At 35.7% G+C, this 21949-nt stretch overlaps 1 protein-coding gene across 1 annotated transcript in view; it reads left to right on the top strand.

Annotated features, from left to right (window-relative positions):
* Positions 1-21949, top strand: part of LOC108371518 (dmX-like protein 2) — a 335739-nt gene that overhangs the window by 72338 nt on the left and 241452 nt on the right. The window contains exons 2-3 of the mRNA XM_017627101.1: positions 2907-3139; positions 3228-4047. Coding sequence (XP_017482590.1) covers positions 2907-3139; positions 3228-4047 — 1053 coding nt within the window. The remainder of the gene's footprint in view (positions 1-2906; positions 3140-3227; positions 4048-21949) is intronic.

Genomic DNA, 21949 nt, shown 5'->3' with positions numbered 1-21949 from the left:
AGCTTTCGTCACTCGAAAATTTTACCTCAAAGAGGTGTTTTATTTGATATCAATTATTTAGGAGTAACAAATTTAAAATAGACCAAAATACAAACAATAATCCAAATGTTTTATTTTTCTCAAATAAATTGCTAAAAATATTATCTAAATCTAAATTATGTATTAAAATCGATGTGTCTATTGAAACACATAATTTTTCGAATACGAAATAAAGCGAAAAAGAATGATCATATCCTTTGTATTCGAAAAAATTAAAAATTAAAAATATAAGAAATGATAAAGACTTATCAACTTGGTACCAACTTTGGATACAATAAACAACTATATTCGTCTGATAGTCTCGTAGTTTATTTTTGTTAAGATTTCTACCGGGTATGGGGCGCACACATGTGCTCTTTTTAAGAAGTTTTACTTCTATCACGTGTACGATGTTGCACTCGTGCTACTAAGCTAATGCTTTTTCTCAAGTAGTTTTGCTCAGTGGCAATTTATACATATGTATGTAAGTAGTAGCGGCACATTGGGTGAACTAAATGCATTCATACATACATATTTATGTACAACTATAGGTAATATTGTACGCGTCTTCCCAGGTAGGTTAAGTGCTCTAAAATACACACAAATTGTGGTTTCCAAGACATTTACGAAGTGATTAGCACAGCTGCATCCTTCAACTTGTCAACTCGCGGAAAATTCCCCGATTTTCAGGGAATTTCGGTTTAAGTGGCATTCGGGGAATGGGCAATTTTTTTCGGGGAAATGGGTAAGTTATTTTTATATCTTAAAATAACCAAATTAGACGGATATGTTAATTTTTAACCATTTGACAGAGTGACATTTTTTCAATTTGAATCGCAATATCTCCACAACAAGAGTTTTCCCAGATATAAACTGTATTCCAGATGAAAGCTAAGGTTTTGATCTAGATTTGTGGAAACTTAGAATAAAATGGACTGACCAGTTTTTGAGAAAATGCCGGAAATGTATATTTTCAGCAGCCCGATTTTTAGTTTCCGGGCGATAACGTTATGATATATTTATATTTTATAAACACACGCTGTTTATTGGTAATAGCGTCCTGATCATGACTGACAAGATAAATAATTTAGGATTTGTTGTTAATTCTATGTTGAGCTGTTCTGGCCATGTGAATAATGTTGTAAGTAACGTGTATGCTGTTTTACGTAGATTAAGAATGTCAGCGTCGTTTACACACTTAGATACAAGAAGAAAGTTAGCTATTCAGCTTATAGTGCCGCAGATCACGTACTGTGGGCTAGTGTATAGCAAGTTTGACTCTATTTCGTTTCACAAAATTGATGTTGCGTTTAATAACGTTACACGTTACGTTTACGGCCTCAAAAGATATGACCACGTTTCTATGTGGAAAAACAAAATTCTAAGATGCAGCATTTTTGAATACCTAGCCGCTAGAAATTGTATATTTATGTATAAGCTTATAGAATTCAAAACTCCAAAATACCTTTTTGAAAAATTAAAATCAACAAGGTCTAGTAGAAATCAAAGTCTGATTGTCCCCAAATATTCCTACTTGTCTTCAGCTAGGCTGTTCTTCATTAATGCTGTAAGGCTCTGCAACTCAGTTCCTGAATCCGTAAAAGCAGCGCTGAATCGGAGTAACTTCAGAAAGGTATTGCATAATTACTTTAAATCTGCACAATGAATGTGGTTGCGATTAAATTGTTATCATTTCTCTGTCTCTGTCACTTCTACTATTAAACCAAATTTTGTATGTTCGTATTTATATTTATATGCCTGACCTTTTATTATATCTGGCCTTAAATTTTAAGTCTTAATTTTAATTTTAATTTTAATTAAAAATACAAATATCAATATTTTTTGTTGCCATTTGATATATTGTTAGTTTTAAGTTTACTTTGTACAAACATTGAATTTTACAAATTGTTGATGTATTATAAAAGACTCAAAGTCTTATAGATACAGCCTCATTTCTTAAATAAATATGAAATATGAAATATGAAAAAAAAGATGGCGTTAGATAGCTTATTTGAAGACCCTTCTACTGATATCCACATCAATGACATGGACTGAGTAGTGCCGCCTTTGTGGTCGTTTAAAAAATTGCCTTTTTTCGAATTTCAGGCAGCAGCCACGCTCACAAAGGCATACGAATCAAGACATCCCGGAACAAAACCTTCTCAGTTTTTTTTGTACTTTGATTCCTGAAAGTTTGAAAAAAATTAAATGAAGGTACGTACAGACGCCACATACATACCAAAGCATCTCGTAGTGGAGACACGAACCAAAACACATTTGCCTTCTTATCTTTCCAACTAATATATAAGGTATTGTTTGAAAGGTATTGGCCTATAGAATAACACTAAATATGTTGGGTGTATCCACATGCCCCCTTAAACCGCCACAAGCAAAAAACGTTTTTTGTTTCGCAACACTTTAGCCTAATTTTTAAGAATCCGGCTAATCGTTTATGAAGCTTGAATACATTTTCTGGACATACTCTACAAGACCTTTCCAACGATATCTCAAACATGTCGATTGGACGTCTGGATAAAAACTTCCAAATCTCGTGTATATATAAGCGAGTCATTTCAGCATGCTACTGTGTCTGCTTTCGTCACTCGCGCGCACTGCTGTTCGCTGTGATATATATACTATTATTATTATTAAAATCACAGTTTTCTCGAAGAGTTACCAAGATACGATTTTAATTTTGATCGGAGATGATTACCGAAACATTGACTTTTGATATTCTGCAACAATATTGGGTATGGTTTTCATGTGGGTTAAAAACTTTTTCTACACTACCGTAACATATGTGTACGCGCCAATATATTATTATGTGCATATATCTCCGATTATTTGAAAATAACAGTTGTAAAAATAATTACTTGTTTTATTTATAGCTAACGAGACGCTCTTGAGGACTTTGTTGAGTTACTGTTCACTTCATGGAGCCAGTGGGGGCGGTCTTGCCTCGGTGAGGATGGAATTGGTTCTTCTATTGCAAGAACTGCAACAAGAAAAGACTCAACAACAGCTTGTAAGTCCCCTTCCGTTTCCAACAACTTTGCCGTTATTAAGCGCTTGTGTGGCCGGAAATAAAACTGTCAGTGCGGATCCCATTAAGTATTTGCAGGTATTTTCAAATATTTGAATTTATTATCTTGAGCATATATTTACGAAGTTTTACTAAGTTAAAACCTGCCTTACTTGTTTTATTTTAGTCGCAAACAGTTGATATGCTTCAGACCATTATAAAAATCGCACCATTACCCGGTGTGACATCAAACTCCTTTTGTGAAATCTTTATTCTTCGCGATTTATCGATTGCACTATCTTCATGTATTTACCAATCATTATGTGATTCGGAAAGTTTCGTTGTTCATCACAATACAACATTGAATGGATTTCAAAGTCCGGGAATAGAAAATATCGCCAAACTTAATTCTCTGTTCGAATGTTCTCATTTAATTGGTAATACGAATGTTTACTGTAAGAGGAGAAAATTCTCGTCTGATGAACCAACAGTAATTTGTACTTCGCCGGCGAAATGGCCTGGCGTTACGAACCTAAGAGCATTGTTAGCACGAGAGAAAGATGAAGACATTCCAAAATTAAATGTATTGCTACTTGAATCTTTTGTTGCAACGTATATGTCGCTGTTAATTTATGCAATGGCCACTTGTGATTGCCGTTTGTTGTACAGACTTGTTGGTCAAAAATTTGCTACCGAAACTTGGTCAACAATATTTGGAGGCGGAATGAAGAAATTATTACGAAAAGCAACTTTGCGTAACGAAACTATGACTTCAAATCAATCACAGATAAACTCTTCAGCAGAAAGACCAGATGATAGCGGGGTCTGGAATACAGTGACTTCAATTACGAAACAACGTGTTAAACTTAATATGAAACTTCTGGGTACATTTAGCCAAAATAATACATCATCAAACATGAAGGAAGATAAGCCCACTTATCGGGAACAGTTCGTGCCACCAGAAATGTCGATGCTGTCATATTTTCTTCTGAAACCTTCTAATAATGGTAAATATGTTAAAATAATCTTTTCCACAAACTATAACAAAATTTTACTCCAAATTTCGCTGAAAGGCAAATAAGAGATCTGTGGATACTTTTTAGTTGATAATTTCAAAAATTACAAATCTTGAATTGAGTCACTTTTGAAGAGCGTGAATGATATAGTCTTATGCTATTTCGGACGCCTGTTGTGGTAAAATTCGTCCTTTTATTCCTTTTTGTACAGAATGTATTGAAGATTTTTATAATGTTAGGAAATTTGGGAAACGGGAAAAAATTATTACTATACCCATTTTGTACTATGTATTCATAACCTACATACATACGTATGTGCAAAATATCGCTTTCATATGAGCTGTTATTTTTGAATGACTTATAGTTGAGAAATTAAATATACTGATGCTTTGGCTTGATGCATTTATGAACACACCCATGAAAATCCTCGGCTATCACCTGTTAATCAACATGAAAGCTACTTTTCATATAAACAACAATATTCTATTAAGGTTTGACTATAAGCTAAGAATTAGACAAAATACAATTTGATACCCAGCTCACGACCAGTGTTGCCACTTGAGCTATATTTAGTTACCAAATTAGGTATCCTACCAAATCAGTTTCCAAACTACCATTTTTTTTTCATCATTAAGACGAGATTTTATTAAATTTATGAGTTTTTAAGCTGCACAAATTAAAATACCAAATAATATTAGGGGTCTTCATACCGAGCTTGATAATTTGTATGATAGTCGGTAAACTGATCAGCTGTTCGATGTTTATTAAATTTATAATCCATCGCTGCCGAAAGGCATAACACAAAATTAATTTAATTTTCTGTTACAATAATTTTTTTTTTTATAGGAAATAAGCTACGAACCAACTGCTGATAGACATAGTTTACCAGACTAACAAAAGTAAGCTTAAAGGACTTTCACAGTTGATAAAAGTAACGAGTACCAACTAACAGTTTACTAAAAATACCGAAATATTATTTACACTTCTGCGGTTTGCTAGCCATTCATATAAACCTTTAAGGATAATCAAAAAAAGCCTTTAATTAACGTCTTGCTACGATAATCCTTGAATACTTGAGGGATTTCCCTTCGGTTCTTATCGCTGCATTCTTAAATGAACGCTCAAGATTTCCAAATTGCAGTACAATTAACATTGTTGTACAACAAACACTTCGCAATACTCGCTAATGCAATAACAACATTTTACAATACTCGTTAAAGAAATTACAACGCTTTACAAAAACTTGCTAACACAATTGATCTCTGTTTCACACTGAACTTGTAGCTTGCCGATTTGCAACTAAACTTATTGTGCGCTGTAGCCACACATTTATATACTCGCACTGCTTCGCATTCATGGCTCGCTGTTCGCACTATTCTCCCACTTGCCGTTTCTTGCTCTCAGATATTCTACCATTTTCTTGTTCGCTTCGCGTTGCCGCAGTATTCGCCACACTGCCCTCCATCTAAGTCTGATCGTCCCTATCAGACACACTAGCTGTTCCAAACGCCGCAAACCTTTCCAAGTTTACCACTCTAATGTCGCTAGTACGTGGGGCGTAGCACCCACAAAGTTCTAAAAAGATTTAGCTCACCCACGTACCAGCAATGCCCCGCTGGATGAACAAAAGAACTGGAACTCTGCTTGCGCCTGGGCTTCGGGCACACTCACACACTGCGTCTGCTGGATGCTGTTAATTTATTTACACGGCCGCGCTAATAAAATAATTGCAAAGTTTAATAACACACACGTACACTACCTTTAAATAGATTTACTTTTTATTTAATTTAATTTGAGTTTATAATTTTTCGGCGAACCGGTAAATTTAAAATTCGAGTAGCGAATGACATGCTTTCTTGAAGCCAGCCTACGATACACCTTCTAGAAACGAATGTGGATCGTAAGCTCGCCAGTGTTGACAACACACGCGATGTAATTTTATTATTTTGGGCAACATAAGTGTTGCCATATAAGATGTTACCACATCGCGTGTGGTGCCATTACACCAACCGCCTATGGGAAAAGAAGCTTTACAAGGTGATCAGACTTGTAAAATCGTCTTTCCAAATAGTATGTCAAATTGCTTTGGAGGAACGAAAATGTTATATTAATTTTCTTTCCCCCCTTTTATTCGTTCGTCCATAGCAATTTGGAAATGCATACTCCATGACATACTAACTAAATATACATTATATAAAATTACTTAATCGTAATTAGTATTAGGCCAAACTAATTTGAAGTTGAAAAAAAAAAATTAAATTAGTCTTATATTGAATAAATTTTTTTTTGTTTTCAGAAATATTTAACTATACATTTTAATGCTTGATTTGAAAGTATTTTATAGTACAATATTTGTTCATNATTAGTATTAGGCCAAACTAATTTGAAGTTGAAAAAAAAAAAAATTAAATTAGTCTTATATTGAATAAATTTTTTTTTTGTTTTCAGAAATATTTAACTATACATTTTAATGCTTGATTTGAAAGTATTTTATAGTACAATATTTGTTCATAAAAAATTTTGTAGTCTTAAGTAACATTTTCTTTTGTAGTTTAAAGTATTGTAATTTAGTTATTACAATTTTGTTTCTTATAAATAAACGTAAGTACATTTAAAGCATTTTTCTCTAATATTTATAATATTGCGTTTAAATAAATTAAAGAATTGTGTGCATCTGGCGAACAATTTCTATTTAGTGAATATTTCATTTTACACATTTTTTTTGTTTGTTTGCTTGACTTGAAAAATTCATATACATGTTTTTGTTATATGTTGAAATAATAGTTGGTTGAGATGAAAGTTTCAAATAACTTTTTGAACTCTATTTTTGTGGATTGTTTTTACTTTATCTTTTTCTTTATCGAAAATAGTAATATTTATACCATCTACTTTAGTTACAACGAGAGGATCCTGATATATATTTTCATGTTTAATTCTGGGTTCTTTTTGTACTAGAACGAGATCGTTTTCTTTAATATGTACTGGACGAGAGTGTCTATCATATAAATCCTTGTTGCGGATTTTATGTTTGTTAATTAATTCTTTGGCTATTGCATGTGATTTTTGCATCCGGTACTTAACCTCTTTTGCATAATTCTCAACATTATAAATGGGATACATTTTTTCCTTTTTCAATTCTTGCGGTAAAGTCGGTGAATTTGGAGTAGTGTTATGCAAAAAGGTGAAATACTTAAGATAAGTGTCCCAGTCTGAAATAGTCTCATTTAGCTATGCACGTAAGTATTCATTGCAAACGCGATGATTTCCCTCAATTGTGCCTACTGTTTTGTGATGGTGTGCTGTCGAAAAGTTATGATCAATCTTTAAGAGTTTTGTTAGTTCTGAAAATATTTCATTTTTATATTCAGTTCCTAAATCTGATCTGATTGAATTCATTATGCCGTATACTAGTATGTGACTTTCAAAAATAGCAGAGGCGATCATTTCGGCGCTTTTATCTGGAACAGCAACGGTTACCAGATACTTTGTCAGATCACAAATCATAGTAACAGCGAACTTGTTACCGCTTGTTGATTCAGGCAAAGGCCCTATTGTATCAATTATCACTATTTCAAAAGGTTTGTTAGGTGTTGGCGTTAAAACAAGGTTTTCTTTTGTCTTTGGTTTTGGCTCGTTTAGTAAGCATTTCTCGCAATTCTTGACAAATTTTGATATATCGCGGATCATGTTTTTCCAAAAATATTTTGTACGGATTTTTGCATATAAAATCTTTTGAGTCCACAATGTCCTCCACTTATTGGACCGTTATGGTATATTGTCATAAGTTGGTGTCTCGTTTCGTCGTCGGTCACAGTTTCGACTGAATCTGTCAATATAATTTGTAAATTCTTTAAAATTTTATTTGCGCGGTCTTTTAAGTTTGTAGTTGTAAAATATTTGAAAAATAAATAAAACTAAATCATAAATTAGGCCATTCTAATATTAATATTACGACTGTTGGCTTCGACTTCAAGTCGCGAAAGTAACTCGTCGAAATTCGTTTTTTCGTTAACAATCGTAAAATTAGGTAACTCGTGTTTTTTGTTTTTTAAATGTGCACAAACTTGAAAATTTGAAATTTCATTATTTTTATCATATATTATATTTGTTTTCACCCGGGGTATTTTATTTGAGAAATCATATGAAAATTTGTCCTAAACCTGTAATTTAATTTTGTCATTGCATTCACTATCGTACTTTAATTGTGTTTTATTCGTCATTGATCTTGTTTTTACCGCTAGTACTTGTTTAGTTGAGTCTTTTATTTCGTCCATTGTAATCCGTGACAATGCGTCCGCTCCTACATTCGATTTTCCTTTTATATATTCAATTGTAAAGTCGTATTCTGACAGTTCTAAGCGTATTCTAGCAAGCTTTGACGATGGGTCCTTCATGTTAAAGAGATAAACTAAGGGCCGATGGTCAGATTTCACCGTAAAGTGAGTGCCGTAAACATACGGTCGAAACTGCTTGATCGCAAAATATAAAGCTAAAAGTTCAAGTTCGATTATCGGTTTATTCTGTTCTGCTTTATTGAAAGATTTTGACGCGAAACATATCGGCAAATCATTTCCGCCATTGTTTTGGCTTAATATAGCACCGCACCCAACTTTCGAGGCATCGACAGTAATAATAATTTGTTTTGTGAAGTCTGGGTATTGTAGCAATTTTGGGGAAATTAACGCTGATTTTAACGATTCAAAAGCTTTATCGCATGCGCTGTCCCAAGTAAACTCAACTTTTTTCCTGCCTAATTTATTTAAAGGCGCTGCCAGAGATGCAAAATTTGGTATAAACCGCTTGTAATAATTAGCTAACGCGACGAAACGTCGAACCGCATCTTTATCAGTCGGCTTTGTATATTTTTTAACAGCGTTTATTTTGGTGTCGTCTGGCAACAGACCTTTGGCTGAACATTTATGGCCTAGGAATGTAACTTCCGGCCGAAGAAAATTGCATTTATTAGGGTTGAATTTTACGTTGAAGTTTCGACAAGTGTCAAAAACTTTCGCTAAATTTTTAATGTGATGGGCTTCACTACACCCAATAACGATTATATCGCCAACGTAAAGGAATGCCACATTAGGCGGAATACCGGAAAAAGCAATTGTCATCATACGCGAAAATGAATTTGGTGCTACATTTAACCCAAATGGTAATACTTTCCATCTAAAAGCTCCTCGGTCCGCACTGAAGGAGGTAACGTCACGTGAATCAGTATGTAAAGGGTTTTGATGAAACCCTGAAAAAGGGTCTAAGGTTGAGAAATATTTCGCCCGTCCAAGGTTATCTAGAATGTCGTCTACTCGCGCAAGAGGGAACTTATCGGCAATCAATTTTTTGTTAACAGCACGGAAGTCTACGCACATACGGTATGCTTTTTTTGCCATTAGTATCTTTTTTTGGAACGACAATTAAATGACTATTATAATTCGAATAACTTTCTTCAGTTAATTCATTTTCTAATAACTTATTAACTTGGCGATTTATTTCTTCACGCTGGGAATATGGTAATCGGTAATTTTTAACGTAAACTGGGTTATTGTCTGTCAAACGTAGTTTTTGTTCGTAAAAGTTATTTAACGTCATTTTGTCATCGGGAAGTGCAAATATGTCTGCGTAATCTACGCACAAGTTAAGTAGTTTGCTTTCAGCGTAACTAGGAATTTGTTTTTTCAAACCGTTAATCAGTTCTTTTGTCCGGTTGTCATCGTTTCTTGTCTTATTAATGGAGTAAACGTTAAAATTAGAGAGTTTTTCAGTCCGAATGTTACAGTTCTTTACGTATTTTATTTCGTTTGTGGTATTTATGATTTTGACGATTGGGTTGCTTGTACTAATTATGCATCGTGCTGTGAATACACCGCTATCGATTTCTTGTGTTTGCACAAAAAGTGGTTCTGGTGAGCTTCCTAAATTGAAAAGTCTGAAAACTTCGCATCTGGGTGGAATTATGCATTTGTCGCTTTCAGTTCCGTGAAGAATCGGAATCGCGCCTTTTTGTTTACCTACCCAGAAGGAAATGCAATTGCTTGCGTAGCTGATAACGCTTTTATTGAATTTTAAAAAGTCTTAACCCAATATGCCGTCTGCTGGAATATTAAAGTCGTCGTTAACCATATGTAGCATATGTTTTATAAAAAAGTCCGAAAAAGTCAAATTTGTTGTTATTTTACCCAGAGTAGCAACAGTATTAGAAGTAACGCCCGTTATGCGTATAATCTCATTCGTATCGATTGGAAAATTTTTGCAAAAACTTGAAATTTTTATTAAAGAAATGTCAGCTTGTGTGTCGACCAAAAATGTACATAACTTATTAGACCCCGAAACTTGTAATTGGATAAAATCTGAATAGTTTAGGTTAAAGCAGTAAATGCTTGCTATAGAAAAATCTTTTAGTTGTTTAAATCCTGTTCCCCCAGTGTTCGCTCCTGAGGGGCATGAGCGTTTAAAGCACGGACATTTGCATTCCTACTCCTACCGTTTGCTGTTCGTGCATTATTGTTCCTATTGGTGTTGTTGTTGGAATTAACCCGTGAACCATTGTTGTTATTATGATAGCGGTCTCCGTTAGCGGATCGATATCGTTGACTGCTATAACTGTTGAAGTTATTATTATTAGAAGAAAAAGACCTGTTATTCCTATAACCAGTAAAGTTGCGAGTTGGGTTAGTCCCACGATAACCACCGCGTGAATTTCTAGACGTGTTGATACCACGCGATCGAAAAGTTAAAACCTGACGCTCCTTCACCTCATTATTCTGCTCTACAATTAGTTTTGCAACTACAACAAAATTTTGTTGAAGCTAAAATTGATTTTACTAAGTCAGACCTGGCGTTTAGACGACACACGTTAACAGTTTGCTCAATCGCCATTTCGTGAGCCTTTTCCTGAGTCATTCCTTCTATAATTAACGACCGCTCAAGTGAATCGGATAATTCTTCAACGCGTTTGGCAAAGTCTGAATAATCGCTGTAACGTGTAACGCCGCTATTTTCCCTGCCACAACTTTCGATTTGTCAGGTTTGATTCTATTGCGTAGAGCAGATTTTATGTCACTAACAAAATTTATTTGTGTAGGTATGGCTTCGCGGGCTTTGCCCTCTAATTTTGATTTCAAGAATGCGATTAATGTACTGGCAAATTTTCTTCAGCTAAGTCCTCAATCAGACTAATCTTATCTAAAAACGACTCGAGCGCTAACGGATCCCCACCATAATTTTCTCTAATAATCGAAGCACAAAGGCTTATAAAAGACTTATTTTGCTCTGCTGTGGCCATTTCTGTCAAAACTTTGGTATAAATTGAAAAATTAGGTGAACTAGTTGCACTTGCTGAAATCTCTAGCACACTTAGCGAATCTTTTATGCTTGGAAGCGAAGCGCTTCTTTTAATAGCAAAACTCACTGAAGCTTGTGATTTTGCGTCGCAGTACTCTTCTTCACTATCAGAGTTAGCTAAATCTGTTTTGCAAATTAATGCTAGAGGCTCTATTGGAGTTTTAATCTGAGAATTCAATTTTATAAAACACTTGCTTAAAAGATCCTTGCAACGTGTTAACTTTACCTGTACTTCACCAAACTCACACGATTCGCTATGACCCTTGACGTATAATAGAACTTTATTGTACGAACTTATAAGTGAATCTCTATACTCGTTAAGTTTGGTTGCATTTGTCGAAAGAGGACAATTTTGCAAAATTCGCTTCGTAACTTTTAAAAATTCTGAATAATTTTCTTTAAATTCTTCGTCAAATTTGGTCATAACACGTTAAGTTTAATAAAATGCAAGAAAAATTACTTCTGCTAACTGCTGTTCACCGAGTTTAAAAAAATGAAAAGTAAAGTTTACAAACTGTATTGAGTTATGTCCTTATAGTCCACAATCCGCTGAAATTTTCATGCAAAGAAGCAGGGAGGATTTCACATGCAACAGGAGTAGGTTTTTATCGTGCAAATTCACATGCAAATTAAGTTAGCTTTTTTCTTTAATGTTTTTATAATGTATTTCAAAAGAATTATCGAATATTTAAATTTTGGTACACATACTTCCAGGAAGTTGTATTATGGAAAAGGGTAAATCAATTAAATAAATGTAACCGAAAAATGCCAGAAAAATTGTATTGGGTCACGTAAATCTAGTAATAGTTAATATTGTTGAAAATTAAAAGTGTATTGAATCACTTAAAGCTAGTAATGTTTAATGTTGTTGAGAAGCGTCACTTATATCTAGGTGGATACTTGAAAATTTTAGTTTTTTATATATTTTTTAAAAATTCATTTCTTTGAAAACTTGTTGTTTTCCCTTATTTTTTGGAAATATTCGTTTAAATTTAATTTTTTTTGTTTTTTTTATAGGCTCTATTTGGATTTAAAATTTTGTCGAAGGCTTTGAATTTCTATGTAATCGAATGACGTACCTTAATGGTAAATTGGTGTACATATACATATATATGTACGTACATATGTGCATAACTGCGAAACTTTAGTTTGCTTTTGTAAATTCAATTTCAAAAGTTTGTTTTTTGTTAATCAGATAAATCACTTAATGCTAGAAAAATGGAGTAATAGAAGTATATATGTACTTATGTACCTACATAACTGTAGAAATTTCACTTCAATTATATGAATTCAATTTGGAAAAATTTGTATTTTATATTGTTAATCAAAGGAAGCACTTAGTGTTAGAAAAATTGAGAAATAGAAGTACATATATGTATGTACATGTTTCAATTGTATATTCGAAAATTTCACTTTTTTTTGTTAATCAAATGAGAGTACATATATATATGTATATGCATGTGTCAATCATAAATTCAAATTTTTTTTCCCCGCTTTAGGTCCTAATGTGTAGGCATACTTATATGTAGCTCAAATTTTTTGAAAATTCATTAACTTTTTTTTTTATTTTTATTTGAAAATTCACTTTTTTCCCCACAGGGCCGATTTGACAATTTTTATAAATTGAAAAATTAAAGATGAAAAATTCAATGCGGCAAAAGTCTCAATAATGAGGATATTTCATACAGGGTATGTCCCCTGAGAATTAATAAACGGCCTAAGAAAAAATATAAAAACTTAAAATTAATGTGCCTTCCTCGCACCGGCTTCACTGCATCGCTGATGTTGTTGTTGTACTGCCCTCTGGTAACATGATGCCATTTAAAGTCTCTTCTCCCACGCCGCTGTCTTCCGTTGTTGTCAAGTCAGTTAAATAGCACTGTACTTTATAGTGGATTTAGTTGGTGTTTGCGATGTTCGTTGCGTTGTTGACCTGATGTCCGTTAGGCACGTATATATATATAAGTCGTGGCGTGGTTTGCTGTAGCTGTGCTCTAGCTTGCCGTTATATGTAAATTGTGGCGTGGTTCTCGATGTACAAAATGTGGTTTTTATTGTAAAATTTTCCGTTGTAATGTTGTACTTATGTATGCGATGGCGTTGGTTGCCGTTAATGATGCGTATGTATCTATATGTACAGTTGGTGGTGGTGGCGTGATTTTATATGTACTTAAGTATCGCTACATATTATATGTACATACATACCGCTACATACATATACGCGTTTTGCCGCCTAGCCGATGGCGTGGCTGTACAAAAATTATGGCTGCTCCCCTGGAACCACGACCACGAACCGAGGGACTAAGATTTTACGGCGTCCCGTGCAAACCACGACCACTTACCACAATTATTGGTGTTTTAGGCAGTTTTCATCTTTGCCCGGTCACCACAGCTCCTTGCACGGTCGCCAGTACATGGGGCGTAGCACCCACAAAGTTCTAAAAAGATTTAGCTCACCCACGTACCAGCAATGCCCCGCTGGATGCACAAAAGAACTGGAACTCTGCTTGTGCCTGGGCTTCGGGCACACTCACACACTGCGTCTGCTGGATGCTGTTAATTTATTTACACGGCCGCGCTAATAAAATAATTTCAAAGTTTAATAACACACACTGACACTACCTTTATATAGATTTACTTTTTATTTAATTTAATTTGAGTTTATAATTTTTGGCGAACCGGTAAATTTAAAAGTCGAGTAGGGAATGACATGCTTTCTTGAAGCCAGCCTACGATACACCTTCTAGAAACGAATGTGGATCGTAAGCTCGCCAGTGTTGACAACACACGCGATGTAATTTTATTATTTTGGGCAACATAAGTGTTGCCATATAAGCTGTTACCACATCGCGTGTGGTGCCATTACACCACCTTCATCTTGGTTTGCGGTCTCCCAACGGTCTGGATTCGATACATTACGTCATTCAGCCATTTGACGACCTTATACGGACCTTCCCAGTTGCATTGTAGTTTTGGAGACAAACTTTCTTTAGTTGCGGATTGTACAGCAACACTAAATCTCCTCCTTGGAAACCCTCGGAATTCATCGCCTTATCATACCTGGCTTTCATGTTGTCACTCATAATTTGCGTAGGCTGTCTCACCAGTGCATGTATCTCTCTCAGCTCTTCCTCCAGAATGTTGGACGTCTCTTTCCCAATCCTTCTCGCATCACCACTTACTCCAAACTTCAAGTCACTAGGCAAACGGAGTTCACTGCGCAAGATTATCTTCGCAGGAGTTTTACCCGTCGTTTCATGCACTCCTGACCGGTATCCCATCAGGAACATCCCAATCTTTCTGATAATTATCCACGACATTCCTCAAATGCTCTTCCAGCGTCCGGTTGAACCATTCCATCATGCCATGCCCAGTACCTGGCCTGGAACACCGATGATTCAAAATTTCTTCCCTGGTCAGTGTGCATCTCTATAGGTACGCCGTATCTCACAATAAAATTCNGGAACACCGATGATTCAAAATTTCTTCCCTGGTCAGTGTGCATCTCTATAGGTACGCCGTATCTCACAATCCAATTCTAGGTGAATTCCTCCGCTACTGTTTTAGCTTCCTGGTTTGGAATCGGGTATGCCTCCGGCCATTTGCTAAAGTAGTCCATAACTACAAGGACATATTTGTTTTCCAGTGCGCTCATAGGAAATGGCCGGCAACATCCATGGCAATCCGCCCGAATGGTGCACCTGAGTTATACTGCTTCATCTGGCCATGACTTCTGGATTTCGGCCCTTTAGCTGCAATACACTCCGCACAGTTAGAAATCCACTCTGCAACCTATTGCCGACAACCAACCCAATAGAACCTCTGCTTGATCTTCTCCAGGGTCTTCGTTATTCCCAGGTGCCGTCCACTGGGACCATTGTGGAATTCCTAGAGAACGTCCGGAACTCTTACCCTCGGAACTACTATTAAATTGCGGGAGCACTGGCCATCTTAACTTTCCCATACCCTATGCATACAGCCTGATATCGACTTTAAGCGGGGGTAAAATAACACAAACGGCAATAACGCAAATTCGTGTTATTTCCCAATTGAATGAGAAATAACAAAAAATTTGCTTTATTTCAATTCTCGNTCTGGATTTCGGCCCTTTAGCTGCAATACACTCCGCACAGTTAGAAATCCACTCTGCAACCTATTGCCGACAACCAACCCAATAGATCCTCTGCTTGATCTTCTCCAGGGTCTTCGTTATTCCCAGGTGCCGTCCACTGGGACCATTGTGGAATTCCTAGAGAACGTCCGGAACTCTTACCCTCGGAACTACTATTAAATTGCGGGAGCACTGGCCATCTTAACTTTCCCATACCCTATGCATACAGCCTGATATCGACTTTAAGCGGGGGTAAAATAACACAAACGGCAATAACGCAAATTCGTGTTATTTCCCAATTGAATGAGAAATAACAAAAAATTTGCTTTATTTCAATTCTCGTTGAGCAATAAGACCAACTTTTAAGCTTTACAACTGAGTAATAAAGCAAAATAGTGCACATACATACCCAGTTACATGTAACGCGCCGCCTTCGATGTCGTACCTCGGCAGGCAATGGCAAACCTCCGAGTATATTTCTGCCATGAAAAACAGCTTCTCATAAAAATGCAATCGCCGTTCGGAGTCGGCGTAAAACTGTAGGTCGCTCCCCTTTGTGTTCCAACACCAAGTCGCACGCCACAAATCGGAGGAGAAGCTCGGTCAAACATTAACATATGGGTATTTCCATACGTTGCGTACGTGACAGTCGTACGTTTCAATGTGATACAAACAAGGAATACCATTTGTTTTCTTTAACTTTTTTGGGCCATTGTATAGCACATAATTAGCTCTATATTTAACCGAAAAATGAAAACAATCGAACTACGTGGTCCTGAAATATAAGCATTTAAAGGGAGTGTCGTTACGTGACAAAAAATGGAAGTAGATTTTTTCTTTTCTTACAAAATCGCAAAACACTGCGAATTGTGGATGGCTATTTTCATGAAACTTATTTTAATATGATTTGGAGCAATTTTAGTTGTTTTTAGAGTTTTTTGAATTAATGCAACTTGTTTCAATTTTTTTTTACAACCCCAAGTGTGAAACGTCATTAAATTTCCATCATTATATTTTTGTTAATATTGCTTTTAAATGAAGTTTTAACGCAAATGAAACATGTATTTTATGTATAATATACTTTATATTTTGACTCCAGCGCCAATTCAGGGTGAATTTGTTGGAAATATATGACTTATTATGTTTCAACTACATACGCCGAATTCGAACCAAATCGGACCATAAATACGGTTTTTCGAAATATCAGTATATATTTTAAAAAGCAGACAAATCGGCCCGTAAATACGTTAGATATAAGACGTTTATTTCTTTTTTTGTCGTGGTGGACCTTCCGGTGGAAACACCCATATGTGTAAGCGCCAATCTATTATTACTAACTGGAAATATTAGTGAACCAAGTAATGATAATACAGAAGTTTCAACTGGAGATAAAACTCAAAACAATATTCTCTGTGCTAGATACATATATGCTGCGAACAGGAACGGCAACTTTGATCCATGCAAACATTTTAAGGTTTGCCAGCAATATTTTCAATATATTAAAGAGCATGCAGATAAAATTCGTACAAAGGCGCTATGTCGAAATTTCCGAGCAGTTATTAAAGACGCTTGCCCTATATTTTGTTAAGCGTTTCATAAGTAGAAATATTTTGTGAATATTACTTTCTTCATATGAATTATGTAAAATTTTTTGTTTAATTGTATTTTTGGAATACACAAAGTTCTTTTTCCTTCTGTCAGTAAACTATTTTTGTTACTAATAGTATAAATTTATCAAATCCCTTGGTAATAAGGAAATTATATTGTATCATGAAGTCAACAACAAGCCAGCAAAATGTTAGTTTTTTATTTTAATTGTAAGAGCCGCCAAGTGACACACAGCATACTAGTCGAATAAGACCAATTCTTGTTAAAAATTCTGGGCTCAGCAAAAAGATTTGGTGCATATTATTAGATAATGAATCCGTCAACTCAAAAGATAAAGTCAAATATCATTTCTCGCAGCCCTTGAGCTTATCGTTGATCTCAAACTTATCTGTTTTTCAACCAAATTGTAATTGTTTTGTTGATAATTGCACTGGTCTTTAGTCAAAAGACGTAATGAACAGCATTCATATTTCTGGGTTGTATTTAGGTCGCTGGTTCCAAATATTCTCATCTGTTTTTAATATTAGCTATAGGTTGCCAATTTTTGCAAATTTAGGAACAATTTCAATAGAAAAGCCATTATTTTCCATCACCGTGGAAAAATTTTGTTTATGAAAATGAGTATGGAAACACTGAGCTGGCGCAACTTCTAAAAACACTAATTAGTTTACATATTGTTACGTACGGGTCGTCGGATGATGTGTCTTCGCGAACGAATGCCTCTGTTGACTGCCATCGCATCCTCATCATGCATGCCCAGAATCACACGGGTATTCTTGCATTTAAGCACGAGCTAGCTCGCCGGACTATGGGGTGGTTCTTGTGATCCGTTACGCATGCCGTCCGCACCAGATGTCACGCTCCCGCCCCGTCCTTACCCCTCCCTCCCCAGTCTGTCCGTTTCTGCACCTCCAAAGTGCTGCCGGTATGCCAGTGGTGTTATCTGGCTGACCTTCCTAAACCCACCCTGCCATGGTCGACTACGGCCAATTATCGTCGACCCCAACCCTCAATGAGTCCTCTTCACAACCCCTACCCCATTTCACCCTCCCGTGTATCGTCCGTCCCTCTCGCATCTGGAAAAATCAATGGCACATTATGTTCACCTTTAACAATTCATGATGATTTATTCACACCTTTCAGAGCTAATAATTCACGTTGGTCTATCCATATCTCTGGTGTCTCTTACAAACTAAGAACTTACGAGCTACTTAAAACTACCCGGGCCTGTTCAAGCGGCCTCACCACCCTCCGATATGCATAATCATGTACAGTGATTTAAAGTCATGATCTTTCTACTTTAACGTAACAACAAAAAAAATAATACGAAGATCAAAGAATTAACGCTAGTATGGCCAATTCACAAGATCTCACGTCACTTTTGTTGAAGACCAACCAATAGAATTAAAACTTTAAGAAACATAGGGCTAACTAAATAGAGCGTGGAAAGATAGGTAAAGCGTTGCGATTTCGGTCAAATCGACCCACCAACACGCGCACCTATCACCCTAGCGAGACGTCTTGCACAAGAGAACTAAATTACGCTTGGAATATGCCATCGCTCACCCCTGTTTTTCCTTTCACCATAAGTTGCAGATTACAAAAATAAATCTAAATCAATACATATGAGATCCCGCGATTACAGGTGCCAATTAACATTAATTTATCTGGCCAAGCTTGAAGGGGCTTTAACCACTCCACCCTTATGGATGGGCTTTAAGTCAAAAGAAAATGTGTATACCTAACTGCTTACTACTAGCGATTACCCGGCCTCTAGCGATTAACACCAGGTAAAACTCGCTACTTAGGCCTGCTCATATGCTTACTTGTAACCAACGCAAATAAATGTGTCTTAAAACTAAAAAACCTGGGACGGCTGGCAGGGCGATAGCCGTATCTCTGGCAACACACCACGCTTATTCTCGTTCAATTTCTTTATGTCCCTTTCGCTTGCGGTTATGTCGAAAATTTTTGTATAACCAAGAATCTTTCACGTAGAGCTGCCAAAGGAATTGGTTCTGAAAGTGGCTTCAACGATGCTGCCGATTCTTTCGCGTTCCCGTGGAGCGATCGTGTTCGCCTTTTGACCCGCTGACTATATAGAACTTGGGCGCCGATGCTGGCCTCCCACAAATGATGGACGGGGAACCCGCCAGTAAATCGAATAGTAGCTTTGTGCCTATCGCGCACGTTTCCCTGCCTCCGTAGAAGAAGTGGACGCCTATCCTAGATAAATTTGTCACATGTTAAATCCCCCTTCTGGTCATATTCACGCTCATAGTTTCACTTACCTATCACTTGCCGAAACTGTCTGCGTTTAAACCTTTCCCACGAGATACACTTATAATAAACAGACTGAAATGTTTTCTGAATGCTCTAGCTGCTCTACAACCGTTTTTCCCAATAAAAATGTCGATTCCTGAAGTGGATGCAGAGAGATAAAATTCCTGACCTCTCGATGGCTCCGTTGTCGTCAAAGAAAAGAAAGCTCCGTCAATCAAATGGGAAGCGTCCGAAAGGGAGGCACAGAGTTGCAGTCACTCAACAATAACTTTAAGAACTTGCATGACCGTAACAATATGTTTATGCATACAATATAAGAATTGCAAATATAGGAAGTTTGGTTCAACATTTTTTATATTTTTAAATATTTTTTTTTTATAATGTGAACGATTTTCAAACAATATTACCACAAATCAGTAACAGTAAGTCCCGCCTTCAATTTAATATTTACTAAAGTTATACCGAAAAACTTAGGTGAATCTCCAGTTGTTTTCTGCAAACATTTCTATTCAAAAGTGTGTTATAAAAAGTGTGCCAGGGAGTGCCTTTTTTGTTCAAGCTGAATGCAAAGCAATATCGTCCAATTGGAGAGTCCTCAAAAGGATTTCCCAGGGTATGTTAAAGACTATTGCATTAACCTACAGTCACTTTTTCACATAATGAAATTAACTAAAATATTTACATTTAAACACTTTTTCCACGTCCTCTACTTTAATATAACGGAAAATTTAGAAAACGCGATAAATTTACTCTCTGTGACTAATGAAACCATTCCCCTCCAATTTTCAAAACTGCATAAATGGACCAATTGTATTTTGTTAATGTATGTAAATACTAATGTGGTAGAAATTATTATTAACTTATAAAACGATTCCTAATCTTGGACTATGCATGTTTGACTTCATTCACCACGATTTTCAAAACTGACCAAATCGGGGTGACCAAATCCATGGTCTTTTCAATTTTATATAAACATCCGAAAGCATAAAAACATTTGAAATAAATCTCGTCTCACTTTTTTATATGAATTGAAAATTCATAAGGGACAATTATCGTTTTTGTAAGTTTTATTTTAATAACTTAAAACCTTGTAGTCTTACTAAAAAATGATATATGAACGTGAGGTGTTAAATTTAATAACCTTTAATTTGATATATCGCCTTGTTTATAACAGTTAACGCATTCCGTAGATATTACGAGCCAAAGTTTTTTTTTCGAAATTCTTACATTTTGAATCAACTGCGCGGGCTAAAGATAAGTTTTAAATTAATCTTTCGTGGCCAATAACAATTGGCTTAGACCTAAGAAAACATAATATTACTATTACAATACCGTCAAATGACTTTTATTTTCCCCCATATAAAATCGGCCCAGCCTAATGGGGAATAAGGCAAAATTTGTTTAATTTCCAACCTTTGTTGGAAACAAAGCAAAACTCAGATTTTGGTATTATTTCCCTTTTAAAAGTGAAATAAAGCAAATTTTGCGTCATTGCCGTTTGTATTATTTTCTATAGGACTTAGCTTCACACCAGCACCAGCTACCTCTGGAAAACTTCTTTCAAATTCTTATGGTGTTCCTAAAAGCGATAATGTGGTCTATACACACTATTGGGTCATGGGCTACATATTTGATCTGCGTTTAAATTTTATAGCTAAGTTTTTACTGTCATTTGAGGTCACTATGTGACGATGACATTATATTTCTACTACTCTGTAGTAGAAGGTAGTTTCACTCAATGATTTTTGCCGCCATGTTAGCCATTTGACTTTTGCTGGCATTATGACATCTCTATCAAAATCAAGCTACCAGCCACAAAAAAAAAATATTTTCAAATCAAGGCACATACATACAGGTAGAAGCCAAAATGACATTGCTCTCATGAGAACCAAACCTTTAAACTTCAACTTGGTTTTCTTTTATTTCCTATATTTCGTTACGCTTTAAATGTCATGTCGTTTGATTTTGGATTTTTTTTTGAATATTCGTTAAAAACAAATTTTAATTAACATTTGAATTTTTGTAGTGTTGTGCGGCTTATACTTAGTGTATGTGTTAAAAATGCAGCACCTGAAGCCTTGTTTTTATGTGGTGTTAAATATAAATCAGAGGCCACTAATTTTTTAACGTGCCTCAATGTCCTTAGCGTAAGAAGCGTTGGGAAAGCAGCTGTGGGGTAGAGCTGCAGCGAAATGCCTTGCTGTGCGTTAAACATTTTAAAGCAGCAGATTTCATAAATGCACCGGGAGGTACAGGAAAGGTACGTTTGATGCCAAGTGCTGTTCCTATGACCCTTATGCCGGAAAGTCCCTCCAACAACACTGCAACTCATAAATCAAAGACAGAAAACAACAAACAAATTAACAAATTTTAACTAAAGAAAATAAATAAATAAAATTAAACTTCAAATTTACTTAAAAACGTCAACCAGTGAAATGGAATTTTTTATTTTTCCTTACACACGCTCATTTTTATTTTTACTCTCCCGAAAACTTTGACTTTTGTAGGTTTGATGTCAATTTGGCTTCTACCTGTTTTTATTGTACCATG

Source organism: Rhagoletis zephyria, unplaced genomic scaffold (assembly GCF_001687245.7).
Source record: "Rhagoletis zephyria isolate East Lansing unplaced genomic scaffold, Rhagoletis_zephyria_1.1 Rzeph_scaffold_00069, whole genome shotgun sequence".
Taxonomy (NCBI): Eukaryota; Metazoa; Arthropoda; class Insecta; order Diptera; family Tephritidae; genus Rhagoletis; species Rhagoletis zephyria.
Note: the sequence above shows the minus strand (reverse complement) of the source record. Positions and strands in the feature narration are given on the sequence as shown.